General features: G+C 41.4%; 2 protein-coding genes across 3 annotated transcripts in view; one reads left to right on the forward strand and one right to left on the reverse strand.

Moving 5' to 3' along the window:
* Window positions 1-948: 948 nt before the first annotated feature.
* Window positions 949-12,118, forward strand: ARL16 (ARF like GTPase 16). Of its 2 annotated transcripts, XM_070934683.1 has the most exons (5): window positions 974-1,010; window positions 1,272-1,408; window positions 3,647-3,760; window positions 11,000-11,115; window positions 11,228-12,118. In XM_070934683.1, the coding sequence occupies exons 2-5, from the start codon at window positions 1,328-1,330 to the stop codon at window positions 11,391-11,393; spliced, it is 477 nt and encodes a 158-aa protein (XP_070790784.1). In that variant the 5' UTR covers window positions 974-1,010; window positions 1,272-1,327; the 3' UTR covers window positions 11,394-12,118. The 2 variants fall into 2 exon arrangements, with proteins under 2 accessions (XP_070790785.1, XP_070790784.1); XM_070934684.1 differs by lacking the exon at window positions 1,272-1,408 and having other exon boundaries at window positions 949-1,010.
* Window positions 12,119-14,054: 1,936 nt separating this feature from the next.
* Window positions 14,055-14,703, reverse strand: part of TMC6 (transmembrane channel like 6) — a 30,187-nt gene continuing 29,538 nt past the window's right edge. The window contains exon 20 of the mRNA XM_070934685.1: window positions 14,055-14,494. The gene's annotated coding sequence lies outside the window, so the exon portion shown is untranslated. The remainder of the gene's footprint in view (window positions 14,495-14,703) is intronic.

The following is a 14,703-nucleotide window of genomic DNA, read 5'->3' on the forward strand; positions in this document are numbered from 1 at the left end:
AGCGTGAACGAAGCCAGCTGTCGCTCCGAACCAATGGAACGCTTGCGAAGAACGTTGGCGACCGGACGGTCTGGCCTTGGTTGCTATGGGAATGGCGGGAAGCTGTGGTACTTCTCTCTGCTGCCTGCTTCTCGGGGCTACCGGGGTGGGGAAGACGCTGCTGGTGAAGCGGCTGCAGAATATCCTCGGGCCCCGGCGAGGAAGAGGGAAGCGGGGTTCGTTGGGTCAAAGGCGGACGAAGTAGAGGAGCGCCTGGCGAGGAAGGGGAAAAGAAAGGAGCGAGGAGAGGTGGTGGGTGCGCCTTGCCTCTGCATAGGACTGAGTGAGGGTGGCCTCTAGAGATTGCAGAAAGTGATGACTAAATTGTGATTGCTAAACTGTGGTTTTAAATGGGACTGAAGAGGGCATCCATTAAATGTATGACAGTGCAAAAAGAAAAAAAAATACCCGTGTCGGTTGTATTTAATTTTAATGAAGTTTAAATGCAAAAGGAAGGCTTGAAATATCCGCTGCCATTACTTTTTCCAAGTGCAGCATACAATACAATATTAAATCGTTAAATGCACACCCCGGGGAAAAATTATAGGGGTTTGGCCTCTCTTGTAAGAATCTTGGGGCTAATGCATGGAGTTAAGAGTCAAAGAGAGGAATGGAATTAAAAAATGGCTGCTTGATGTTTGGAAAGTAGGTTTTTATGACACAGAATATTAAGTCCTTGCTGTATTGGGCAAGGGTGTAAATGGGATCTCCTCCTTGAGCAGCCTTTCCTACTCATATCCTGCTGTTTTCCAGGTAATGATCTTTGAGAAATATTTCCATAATTCCCAGATAAGCATAGGCAATGGAAGACATCTGAGAGAAAGGCTATTCTGGAAAATTTCAATCCAACCTATATCTTATTGTATTGAATGTTATTCTTTCCTACCATCTTCCTTAATGGCTTTTTTATACAGCTGAGCTCCAAATGTGGTGCCAAGGACCTCGGAGACCCACCAGCTACTTTGCCAACGGTATGGCTTTTTATTATCTTTGGTTCACTAGTTTTGGTGAAAAGAATTCCAGTGAAAGAAATTCTTTAAGCACTGTTGCTTGAATAGATCAGGGTTGATTGGTGTATAGAATTGAGCCCACATAAATAGTTGGAGCTGGTAGGTACAATATATGAGGAAGTGGAAAACAGAATTAGGAGACTCATGTTCATCCATACATTAATATATACGTACCCTTAAACAGAATTTTTTGTTCTCCCTCCCCTTTTCTCAATATTATAGGGCAAGAGTGAGATATATGCCTTCTGCATTAGGCTCTTTTCTTCACAGCCTGTCTAATGGCTGAAAAGCTGGCTGGCAGAGTATTGTTAGTCAGACTGTACAAACTGCTGAGGGAATGGCCATGGTGTGGTGCTGAGGTACTGAATATATTTTGCTAGCCTAGTGGATTAATAGTTGCAGTGTTGGATATCACATGATGTATGCTTAGGTTTGTTTGTATTTTCAGTAAACAATAGAGAAAGCTCTTTTATGCCTTCAGGTCAGCCTTTTCTCCTGGCAATTACCTAAACTAATCCCTGTTTTTTTGGCAAGATTTTCAGAAGTGGTTTATCCTTGCCTTCTTCTAGGTCTAAGAGAATGACTGCCCAAAGGCACCGAGTTAGTTTCATGTCTAAGGCAAGACTAGATCTCATGATTTCTAGCCTAGTACCTTTATACTAAACAAACAATACTGAAAACTGCACAGTGTCATGTCTTTATGGAACATTGAGAGTATTTAATATCTCTGCTATGGAAAATATGTGAAGCCTAGGATAATCAACTCAAGTTGAATTAGATGGTTTCAATTAATTTGATGACAATCCAGGCATGAATTTGAGGGACTCTTCTCAATTAAGTAAAAAGTTGGTTGCCTCTTTTGGAACCTTCCCTCCATGACACAGGTTTGTAGAAGTGAATTATGAGCTTGAAAGATTTTTGTGGATTTCATACTGCATTCTAACAGAAGAGTGCATAAAGAATGGGACTGCTTTCACCTTGCAATAATTGAAAAAACCAAATTTTGGGCTGTGTCAGCAGATTTATCAGGAAAATGGCAGGGTATCTGTCCATGAGCTGATGCTTAAATGAATGTGGCTCATGCAACAAAACAATAGTAAAATACATATAAATCTACATTAGTGGTGGTATTCAGCTGGTTCTATCTGGTTTGGGTGAACCAATAGTGGTAGCTGCGGGTGGCTCCGCCTACCCACCTGGACATAATCACGTCCCAGTTATGCACGTTTTTGATGCTCTGTGCATGCGCGGAAGGCCCTGCGCATGCAAGTGAAGCGAGTGTGCGCACACTCACATTTGCGAACCGGTAGCGAAGGTAAGTGAATACCACCCCTGATCTACATCAAAATGACTGAAGCAGAAGAAAACTGAATTTTGGAATATCCAAGTTAAAGCTGTGACATTAACTTAGTTGAAATACTATGGCATCACCTGACACAATCATATTATTAGTTGTAGTTCTGTAAAGAGAAAACAGAAAACATTTGTTGCAAGTTGTCACTGCTAAAAGAAGTAACATCAATTACTTTGATAGTACTTCATTAAATCTTTACAAATTTTCTAATAAAGATAGTGAATGTTGGCTTAGTGTGTTCACTAGACAGTACACACTATACCGCTTTATGATATACTATACCAGTAGGACTTAACTAAAGCTCAGTTCACATTGTGCATCATAATACTACAGGATTACAGATACCTCTAAAAAATAACTTTTTTGCTGCTCTAACTGTAATTTTATAGTTGATTGTCACTATTGCAATGTAATTACTAATCATCAAGTTCATGCTTGTTTTCAGATTGTCTTCATTCAAAGCAGGTTTTTAAAGCCTCATGTAATTAAAGCCAGTAGGTGGCCCTCAGAATTAATTCTTCTGGGACAAACTTTATTATTCTCTCTATTTGTTATGATTTTCCTTCCATTATATTTTATAATAACAAGCCACAGATGGACACGTCCCATACCAACACACATTATAAAATATGTGTTGGTATGGGACGTGTCCATCTGTGGCTTGTTATTATGTATTTACCCAATAGCATTCATCTCTTGGGGAGATGGGCAGTTTAAAAATGTGAAAAATAAATAAATGAATTGTTGAATTATTATCATGTCCCCTCCAACTTATGATTTTTCAGCTGCTGCTATTTTCCACTCTTGGAAAAGGCAAGTTACCTGTGGAAATGTTAGTCATGTTAGTCATAGCTCAATAGTATGTATATGACATGGATATTTTTGGATATTTAAATCCTGAAAACATACCATCAATGAAAGCAGAAGGCCTTCTGGCACTACTGAATTATATCAGACCTTGCATTGAAAATAGAGCTCAGATTTCTGAGGATCCTGAAAACAACTTTATGATATTGCATACCAGAACTTTTTATGGAAAAATATTCAGATTTTGCTCTTTCTCATTAGAATTAGGAGAGTTAGATTACTATATCAGGATAAGGAACCTAATTAACAGAGTAGATAGTATTTACAGTTCTGTGCACAGATTCTTAGGAATAAGACCTATTGTAGTTTATGGTATTGTTATACATCAATTCATTTTTACATCTGTGTATATGTTTGTATGATTGTGTTTTTGCAGGTAGGCACAAATCTTACTGATCTCCCAATAGGAAGGAAGATCACAATTCGAGAGCTAGGAGGATGCATGGGTCCTATCTGGTCCAGTTATTATAGTGACTGCCATGCTGTCCTGGTGAGCATTCATTAATGTATTATGTATAATTCAGTGGTATTTTTATAATAAACTTGCAAGATTATAACCAGTTTTATGGTGTTAGAAGAATAATTTGGGGCCCTATAAGCCAGGGTAGCACAAAAACAAATTAAAACATGAAATCCAGACATACTGTGAGAAAAGAAATCCAATTTTATTCCCAAGAACAAAGGGATTTGCTTTTGGGGTAGACTACATAGGAAATGGGGTCCAGAGGCGTAGTTTTATAGAGGGGCTAGTCCTTGATGTGAGCAAGGAGATTTGTGAACATGCTGGTTTTAACATGTATCTTTCCTGTGTAGATGCTCCTGATTTGGGGTTTGATCCTGTGTGAAATCCATAAAGGAAAATTTTCTTCAGATACGTGTATTTCATATCTACATATGGCGTTTTTCTTTATCCTGGAGGGATTCCTGCTCTTTTATGGAGTCAGGGAAGTGTTAGGATTGTGTGATTATTCTGGGGCTGGTTGGCAGTTAAAAGTTCAGAGAGCTGCTAAAAGTGGACTGGGAGGGGGGCAAGAACAGAGGCCTTTTAACTTCTACCAGTGGCACACCAGCTTTTCTGCTTATATGGATGCAAAGGAATGAGAGATGGTGCTAAACAATGAATGTTTTTTTGAAAGGGAGAGTGAGGTCAGATTGGAAGGATACTACTACTTAGAATTATTTTTGGTAGAGTTTAAGATTCTGGGTGATTGTGGTCATGCTTATCCTGTAATATTGGAGTTGGCAAAAAAGTGCAATGTTGTAAATTGGGAGGATGAAGATAAGTGAGCAGATCAATGGCAGACGCTTGGCAGAAAAAGGGAGGAAGTAAAGCAGCTACTCACTGAGCTAGAGGGTATCTGGATCTTCTTGGAGGCTGTGGCTTTGGGAGCTTATTTAGCTGGCCCACTGGTACTGTACATGTGTCAGTGCATAGGTTTGTCAGCTGCGATGCAGTCCTTATAAAACTTTTCTTGTCTACAACTTGATGAACATGCAGATCTAGTGTACTGTTTATTTCCAAAACCTGGTTGTGCGAGGGCAGTGACACTGCTCTCTCAAAAATCTGCTCTTTGGGTTAAAGACCCAGATGCCTGGTACAGGCAATAGGAGTATAATATTATTCTTAAATGGCACCTTGTGATCAGGGACTCTCACCTCAGAGGGGTGAATGCTTCATAAGGGCCCTCAAAAGAGATTTGACTTTGGAAACAGGCAAGCCTGAATCATGTTATAAAAGAAGGGCTTGTGGATCAGATTTCTGTTGGTAAGCAACTTCTCATTCTTAGGCCTGACTTTCCGACCGTGTTTTTGATTCCCTGACTGAATTTTGGATCAGTACAAGAATATACTTAGCTCTGATTCCTGGAACTAGGATTTGTCTGCATGGAACCCAGGCTCCTTGTTTATTTTTCCTGGGCTGTACTGTTGTAAGATTTATAGCTGCCATAAAACATCTGACGTCTTGCAGTCTGACCTCTTGCACTGGCACAGACATTTAAGGAACGGAAGACAGAAAGATGTATATAGGTAGTCCTCGACTTAGGACCTCAGTGGAACCCGGAATTTTGGTTGTAAGTTGTTGCTATTATAATTGAGGCACCTTGTGATCTAATTTGATTTTGTGATTGTTTTCATAACTATTGTAAAGTGAGTCATCAATATTGTTAAGTGGAACACATGTTTGTTATACAAACTACATAGGTGGTTTTTGCCAAAAAATGGCAAAAAATATTGTAAATCAAGGGCACATGACCAGGGAATACTGAAGCTGGTCATAAAGATTAGCTGATTGCCAAGCCCCTGAAATGCAAGCACACAACCACTGGGTGAGGGGGAATGGCAGTCATAATTTTGAGGATGGGACATAAGTAGATTTTTTTGAAGGCTGTCATAACTTCAAACAGTGTTAAATGATCAGTTGTAAGTCGAGGGCTATCTGTGTGCTATTCCTGTGACTGTTTAACACAAATTTTCGTGAAGGCTACTCTGATTCATCAAAATCTTGATTCTTTGTGGTCCATCTAGCCATGTTACCCGGAATAAATTCTATCCTTTGAACTTTAATGAAATTGATAGTGTGCCCTTTTAGTTGTCCCTTGTGTGCTTCATCCCTCTTGCTCTCTTGGCTCTTTCGGGTATCTGGAAGACAGGGAACAGATTGGGTGAGGGAGGAAATTAAGGTCAGCTACCTTGAAAGTGCCTGTGGTGTGTCTCCTCAAGAGATTGTCCCTGGACCCATTTGCATGTGATGACTATTTATTTATTTATTTATTTATTTTCAATTTATATACCGCCCTTCTCCCTAAGGACTCAGGGCGGTGCACAGCCAGAATTAAAAACATGAAATACAAATATTAAAAACAATTAAAATCTATATAAATTTGGCCCAAAATTTAAAAAAACCACAAACCAATTAAACATTTAAAAATTTTAAAAAATTTCTTCCTAAACCAGCCCGGCTTGCTGGAAAAAGTGGGTTTTAAGGGCACGGCGGAAGGCACTGAGGTCTTGGATTCTCCTTATCTCTGGGGGCAGCTGATTCCAGAGGGTAGGTGCCCCCACAGAGAAGGCTCTCCCCCTGGGGGTCACCAGCCTACATTGTTTGGCTGATGGCACCCTGAGGAGGCCCTCTCTGTGGGAGCGCACAGGTCGCTGGGAGGTCGTCGGTAGCAGCAGGCGGACTCGAAGATAGCTAGGCCCTATGCCATGGAGCGCTTTAAAGGTGATAACCAACACCTTGAAGCGCACCCGGAAGACCACCGGGAGCCAGTGCAGCTCGCGCAGGAGCGGTGTTACATGGGAGCGCCATGCTGCTCCCATCACTACCCGCGCTGCTGCGTTCTGGACCAGCTGGAGCCTCCGGGTGCCCCTCAAGGGGAGCCCCATGTAGAGAGCATTGCAGTAGTCAAGGCGAGAAGTGACGAGGGCGTGAGTGACTGTGCACAGGGAATCCCGATCAAGAAAGGGCCGCAACTGGCGAATCAGGCGAACCTGATAAAAGGTCCCCCTGGTTACAGCCGTCAGATGTTCCTCCAAGGACAGCTGCATATCCAGGAGGACTCCCAGATTGCGAGCCCTTTCTGTGGAGGCCAAGGAATCGCCCCCAATAGTCAGTGATGGAGTCAACTGACTATATCGGGATGCCGGGAGCCACAGCCACTCAGTCTTGGAAGGGTTGAGCTTGAGCCTGTTCCTCGCCATCCAGATCCGCACAGCCTCCAGGCACTGAGACATCACTTCAAGGGCATCGTTGGGGTGGCCTGGGGTGGAGATGTACAGCTGGGTGTCATCAGCATACTGATGGTATCTCACCCCGAAGCCACGGATGATCTCGCCCAGCGGCTTCACATAAATGTTGAACAGAAGGGGCGAGAGGACCGATCCCTGCGGCACTCCACAGACGAGAGGCCTCGAGGTCGACCTCTGCCCCCCTGCCAACACAAACTGCGACCAGTCGGAGAGAAAGGAGGAGAACCACCGCAATACAGTGCCTCCCACCCCCAACTCTTTCAGCCGGTGCAGCATGATACCATGGTCGATGGTATCAAAAGCCGCTGAGAGGTCTAACAGGACCAGAACAGAGGAGCAACCCCTGTCCCGAGCCCTCCAGAGATCATCAACCAACGCGACCAATGCCGTTTCCGTGCTGTGCCCAGACCTGAAACCCGACTGGAACGGATCTAGATAAGATGTTTCCTCCAGGAATTGTGGAAACTGTCGCGCGACCACACTCTCAACAACCTTCGCCATGAAGCGAAGGTTGGAGACAGGACGATAGTTGGCCAATATTGCCGGATCCAGGGACGGCTTCTTGAGGAGAGGCCTCACCACCGCCTCCTTCAAGGCAGCGGGGAAGTAACCCTCACTCAACAAAGCATTAATAACAACCTGGAGCCAGCCTTGTGTAACCTCCCGGGAAGCCAGTACCAACCAGGAGGGACACGGGTCCAGTAAACATGTGGCCGTACTAAGTTTCCCCAAAATCCTGTCCACATCACCGGGAGTCACAGCATCAAACTCCTCCCAGATAACATTCTCAAGACTATTCCTTGTCACCCTGCCTCATCTACCCAGTCAGAGTCCAAATCCCCCCGGATCTGAGCAATTTTGTCATACAGGTATTGTCCGAAATCCTCCGCCCTGCCTTCCAGGGGATCCTCCCGCACTCCCGGATGGAGCAGGGAGCGGGTCACCCTAAACAGGGCGGCCGGACAATTCCCTGATGACACAATAGAGGCGGAAAAGTAATTAAACTTTGCCGTCTTTATCGCCACTAGGTAGGTCTTAATATGCAACCTTACCAGTGTTCGATCAGATTCAGCGAGACTGGCCCTCCAACCGCTCTCCAGGCATCTTTTCTGGCGCTTCATTTCCCTCAGCTCCTCAGTAAACCAAGGAGCTGCGCAGGATTGGCACCGGGTCAGAGGCCGCAAAGGCACGACTCGGTCCAAGGCCCCACCAGCCGCCCGATCCCAGGCGGCTACCAGGTCCTCAGCCGAGTCATGTGCTAGATCCTCAGGAAATGGCCCAAGCTCCATCTGGAACCTATCAGGATCCATCAGGCACTTGGGGCAGACCCATCTTATTGGCTCCGCCTCCCTGCGGCGGGGTGTAGCGGTTCGAAGGTCCAGGCGAAGGAGCGAGTGATCTGACCATGACAAGGGTTCCATGTCTATATCCCCTATAATAAGATCACTCAACCACTGGCCAGAGACAAAAATCAAGTCCAGAGTGTGTCCCCCCCTGTGGGTGGGGCCATGAACTAGTTGGGTCAGGTCCATGGCCGTCATGGAAGCCATGAACTCCCGAGCCGTCTCAGACGTTTCACCGATGGACGGCAAGTTGAAATCACCCATGACCATAAGCCTGGGTGTATCAACTGCCACCATGGCTATCACGTCAAGGAGTTCGGGCAGGGCCGTTGCCGCGCGGCAGGGAGCCAGGTACACAAGCAACAAGCCCATCTGAACCCCATGACCCCATCTCACAAAGAGGGATTCACATCTGGCAATCTGTGGCACAGTGGTCTCCCTCGGACTAAGACCTTCGTTAATAATAACCGCCACCCCCCCCGCCCCTCCCCTGGGCCCTCGGCTGATGGAATGCTCTGAAGCCTGGTGGGCACATCTCAACCAGAGGGACCCCTCCCTCCGGGCCCAACCCTACCACTTCGTCTCTATTCTTCCTTTGGGGGTGGGAACATGCTTATTAAAAATGTGGTTGGTGTGCAGCTACAGGGCACTCTAGAGCAGAGGTGCCAAACCCATGGGTTGTATGTGGCCCACAACACTCCCAACCCATCACAACCGAAAATGGAGCCCAGGTGGGCTGCATGCGATCTCCCCGAGCTCCATTTTTGCTGGCAGAGGGTTGCAGTAGGAAGTCACGACCGAAAATGGGAGCCTTGATGAGTGACGTCGAACTGGCCATGCCCACCTCGGCCACAAACACCCGGGCCCCAGAGGTCAAACACAATCCTGATGCAGCCTTCTAAGAAATCAAGTTTGACATCCCTGCTCTAGAACATCTTGCCCATAACATTCAATCAGTTCCTACTTTATTAATTTATTTATTTTGGTAACTACTGAAGATAGCATTATTCAAAGTTTTTGATTTGTTGCAATTTATTTATTCTTTCTATTTGCTAGTTCTGTTCTTCACTTGAGCAGTAATTTTTTAAATTTATTTTTTAATTTTGTTGTATTGTTTAGTTTAAATTTATAATTGTGCCATGGGTACTTCGTTACAATTAAGATTTTAACCTGCTGAAAGTTTGTTTGCTGTAAGTGGGCAAAAATGTCAAATAAATACAGGTAGTCCTCGATTTAACAACTATTCCTTTCATGACTGTTCAAAGTTACAATAGCAATGAAAAAGTGACTTGTTTTTCACACTTACGACTGTTGCACCATCCTCATGGTCATATGATCAAAATTCAGATGCCTGGCAAGTGACTAATATTTATGACGGTTGCAGTGTCTTGGGTCATGTGATGACCTTTTGCAACCTTCTGACAAACAAAGTCAATGCCAGATTCTCTTAACAACCATGTTTCTAAGTTTAGAACTATATTCTGAGGGTTTTTAAGCGATTCTAGATGTTCTGGGACATCTCAGTTGGATTTATAATCTCAACATATATTTAATATATAAATCTAAAAGTTTAGGGATATTGTTGCTAAGTAAATTTCCCACTCTTATTTCTTAGGCTAGAGTGTTTAAGGATTAGATTTATATGATCCCTGTCTCATATAAAGTGACTCTGAATAACTAACCCAATGAAAACTTCAACATAATAAAATTTATTGTGCGCCATCAAGTCAGTATTGTGTCTCGACTCTCAGCAACCAACTAGATTAAAATTGTCTCCAGGATGATCCCTAATCTGGTCTTCAGATTTTTTTTGTGCAACACAAAATACAGTATATAAAAACACATGAGAAAGAAAAAATGAAAAACAGCAAAGGCTAAACCAATCAGTAACAAATTTGCACAACTCATAATCACAACTACTTCCCAGCCACATACCTGAAAGAAAAGCCAGGTTTTAAGGACTCCGGAGAAACTAGCCAAGTTGGGGGATGATCTAATTTTGGGAAGAACGATGCGCCAAAAGGGCAGGCAATGCTACAAAATGACACATCTCTTGGGTCCTGCCAAGTGATGCTCTTTAATCAATGGGATTTGGAGAATATCCCTTCTGCCAGATCTGGTGGGGCTGATAGACACAATTGGCATTCCTTTATAAGAAAATATAATTCTAAACCTCTATGTAAAGTGTTGTACATAGGGTAAACAAATTAGTTATACGTAGGTATGCATATATTATATTTAGCATTCACTCTTTAAGCCATTTATTTGGGGTGGAGTTGGGTGACTGAATGGAGCAGAGTGTTTAATGTTTAATGTGTTTAATGGCCGGATGCCCTTCCTGATACCTGTGCGAATTCTGCATACCGGTAAGTGTCAGGAAGGGCATCCAGCCAGTAAACCGCTCAGCTCCATTCAATCGCTCCAACTCCATCCCGAATAAAGGGGTTAAAGGGTTGTAAAAATATAGTCTTACAGCCCATTGTCTATAGATTTATAAGTATAGATTTCAGATTGTACCAAATTTTTATGTATTTCTAGTTTTCCCATGGCAAACAGCACAAATAGTGAAATAAGAAAACAAGCTTATACAGTACTTTAGGATATTATTTAAGTATATGGCTCCCTGTCTCTTGCAGTATATGATTGATGCTGCCAACCCTACCCAGATTTCCGCATCCTGTGTCCAGCTTCTGTCTGTCCTTTCTGCTGAACAGCTAACATCAGTTCCTGTCCTCCTCATTTTCAACAAAATGTAAGAAAATTAAGCTGAATTTCCACACAGAAGACTTACATTAGTGGCTTTTATCAGCTCAAAATGGAAATGGGTGTGTAACTACCTTTTTTCTCACTATTCTGAATCCTAGTGACTTACCATGCTACATGTCCCTGGTGGAGATGAAGTCATTATTCCGAATTCAAGATATCATTGCTTGTGCCAAACAGGTTATCACTGTGGTTGAGATCAGTGCACGAGATGGCAGGGGCTTATCTGATATAATGAAGTGGTTTCAATCCACCCTGCATGATTGAAGTTGGAATCTGGAAACGTCAGGAAGCTGAAATGTTTCCTGCAAACAGCGGATCAACATTGCTATCACATACTTTGATGTAGAAATATGTCATTTAAATTATTCAGTGGATTGCCTCTTAACTGGCATATTGAATTGTTGCTACTGAATGCAGATGCATTGAAAGGGAATATTGTAGCTTCTAACAGTAAGCCCAGTAATGATATACAGTATTGTATCATTTTCTCTAGATGAAGATATGTAGAGTTGAAATAATGGCAAGTAAAATATGCTGTAATAGAAGTACCAATCAGGTTTTGTAGGCAACGTGAAATTTAATTTCACTCATGTTTCTGTGCTCTGTATGAAGTCAGATTTGATGGAAGTACAAAGCAAACAAAATCCTGTTCTATAACACACTAGAAATTCAGATTGCTCAAGTCTAGAGTACCTTATTCAAGAGTTTGTGTGCATAGTCTCTTGTGTTTTAGTTGTCAATAGTTTTAACTATTTTCTACAACAATGATCTAACCAAAAATTCAGACCTAAGAAGTATTAACTTGATGGGATTTAGCAGATAACTTTTGCCAATGGTGCAGTCTCTGCTATTCCTCAGCCAGAAAGCCCATCCAGACCAGTGTGCAGGGGCAACATTAATCTGTATTAAATGCCATACACATGACGTATGTTTGCTACACTGTATACTATTGGTTTTCTGTGAGATACATTAGAAATGTGTTAATTCTGTGGTGTTTCCTTGACTTTGATTTCTTCTCACAAGAATCTCACATTCTTAGAATTCAGGTTTTTGATGAGCTCATGTGAACCAGATTAGCTGAGTCATGGGGCATCAGCAAAAACAATGTCAATAGATTATAGCTGAATTACAAAATGGGTATGCAATGTACAAATTCTAAAGTTCTGCACGACTAATTAGTTCTCTCAACCAATTAAAAATTGTAAAATGTAAGATGTAACGAGATGAGAGTCTTATCACTATTGGATGTATTGTTTAAACCTCAGCTCTTCTGTCACTCTTTTCACTTAACTTTTATCTTCTCAGCTTTCCATTTTATTCTCTTGTGGTGTCAGTGGCATCCATCAGAGCCACTAAATTGTTATTTGAATGCATTTATTTACTTATTCCAATTCAGTGACTCTTGAGAGTCTTTGAATGGCTTATAAGAAACCAATTATATACTAGGGTTAAAAGTATAGTAAAGAATATTTACAGAATGAATGCTGGCATTCAGTCCAGTTGCACCTACTGCTGGACAATCACAAAGATGGTTTTACTAGAGGTGAACACAAATGACATTCTCTTCCTGTCTCACAAAATGGGTAGATTCAACACAGTAGAACTGACTCTCCCTTCTCATCATGCTGTATCTCTCTGTGTCCACTCTCCATAAACACCTAATTTAGTGGGAGCTTTAATTAATTGCATTAATTGCAATTAATTGAAAGCCTAATACCAAAAACAGGTTAATTATGAACTCAATGCATCTGAAAGCTATGAACTAACCTATTTTATGCTGCCATATTTTCTTACTGGTGTTTCTATGACAATGCTCTAAATTAGAAACATAAATATTTATTTGAAATAAATATTTCATAAAGTAAAGACCACTTATTGTGTCAATGATTAAGCAGCTCTTACAACATCATTCTGTACAAGGCTTGTCGTTACTTTCATTTTTTTGAAATTTACTAGTAACTTTGTTTTAGTAATTTGCTCTTTAGAAGATATTTAGTTTGCAGGCCAAAATAAATTACGGTTTCCCTGAGGAATTAGATTGGGCTCAGAGAATAAGTAAAAAAATAGAGCTGGCAAGGGAGAGCCACTGACCTCTAAGAAGTAGAGCTGGTATTAGTCCTGTTACATTGCTTTCTGAATCTCTGATTTGGAAACATATTTCATAATTGATTGTTAAAGTAGCATTTCCAATGGTATAAATGCAAGCAAGCATAGTCTATCCTTAATATTCAACATGGATAGATTGGAGATATGACATGTCCAGAAATGAGGTTAGTTCTGCTGCTCCACCACTAGTTAGCATCTTTGGGAAAATATTTTGCACAGCTGAGGTAAAGGGCGTTAGATTTTATTATGGGATTTTATTTATTTTCATAAGGCATTAGGTGGCAGAGCAGCTAGAATTTTTCAGTGAGTTTTGAACACATGGCTTAGGTTGCAACATTTTATTTTTAAAAAAACACATGCTTTGCTTTCACCGTGACACACATTCTCATACCATCTTTCACTCACCTGACTCTTGTGGGCAGACAATTCTAAAAAGAAAGTTGCAGTTTTTATTTACTGTCTGGAACATAGAAATTGTGAAAAATGGCCCATAATTGTACACCTTAATTCCACAAAGAAAATAAAAGATGAGGTAGCAAAGAGTTAAGATTTCCTCTACAGATTAGTGCTCAATCAGCAGTAATCAGCAATAATCACTTCAGATTACCTGAAGTGAAAATATATTCAAAGGATATGAATTAAAATGTAGGCATGCACAACCATGTTGGAGTAACTGCACACTATGAGAACTTAACAAATGACAACTGTTCACCATCACTTAGGCAATTAATAGCAAATGAATTAAAAGGGAATATAATTTACTCTTAGGTAACTAGAGAGCTTTTTAAAGACAATCATTTTTAATAATATTAAGCCATGAGGTCCTTTGTAAGAAAGATTTCATTCCAGTAACTACACTTTCCATGTGAGGTCATAGATTTCATAATCCTAGCAAAACAAAGTACTTAGATCATTGCACATTATAAAATATAAGTTTGAATTCTCTGTTATAAAAATTGTCTGTAAAAATCTTCAGGAAGTCTAGAAGCTCTTAGTCTGGTTCAGGAAAGGTTTCCATTTGGCTGAAGACAAACTGGAATGCCCAGCAAACAGTTAGAATATAACTTCTTCAACTAAAGGTAGGTAACATTCACATGCAGGAAGTGAAGGGCGTCAAGGTCAGATGTCTTCAGCAGCATGAACATGTTCATCAAACCTGTTCTGGATAGCCACATATCTATTCTCCTTTTCCTAAGAAGTCCTTCAGCGAAAGGTTCACTTGGTACATTCGCTGGTAAAGATGCTAAGGTAAAATGGATCTGTAATGTAATAAGAAAATTAGTGATGATTTTAGAGTCAATAATGAATAATGCAATTCCTAATGACAACACATTTTTCAACCCTTATCTTGCCTTTTTACATTTGTCCTCAAAATACCAATTTGCAAAATACAGTCCAACCTCATCTTTGCTTATAAATAAAATCCCAGACATATATACAGTACTTGAATTACTGTATAATGTCCTCT

This window comes from Pituophis catenifer, unplaced genomic scaffold (genome assembly GCF_029215685.1).
Source record: "Pituophis catenifer annectens isolate HBS135680 unplaced genomic scaffold, rPitCat1.0.hap2 SCAF_2, whole genome shotgun sequence".
Taxonomy (NCBI): Eukaryota; Metazoa; Chordata; class Lepidosauria; order Squamata; family Colubridae; genus Pituophis; species Pituophis catenifer.

Bases quoted from the DNA above. Each gene is read 5' to 3' on its own strand.
- ARL16 (XM_070934683.1), top strand. From the start codon at position 1,328: ATGGCTGAAAAGCTGGCTGGCAGAGTATTGTTAGTCAGACTGTACAAA. The intron at 1,409-3,646 runs GTACTGAATATA...GTGTTTTTGCAG, and splicing joins GGCCATGGTGTGGTGCTGAG to GTAGGCACAAATCTTACTGA. The intron at 11,116-11,227 runs GTAAGAAAATTA...TCTGAATCCTAG, and splicing joins CTCCTCATTTTCAACAAAAT to TGACTTACCATGCTACATGT.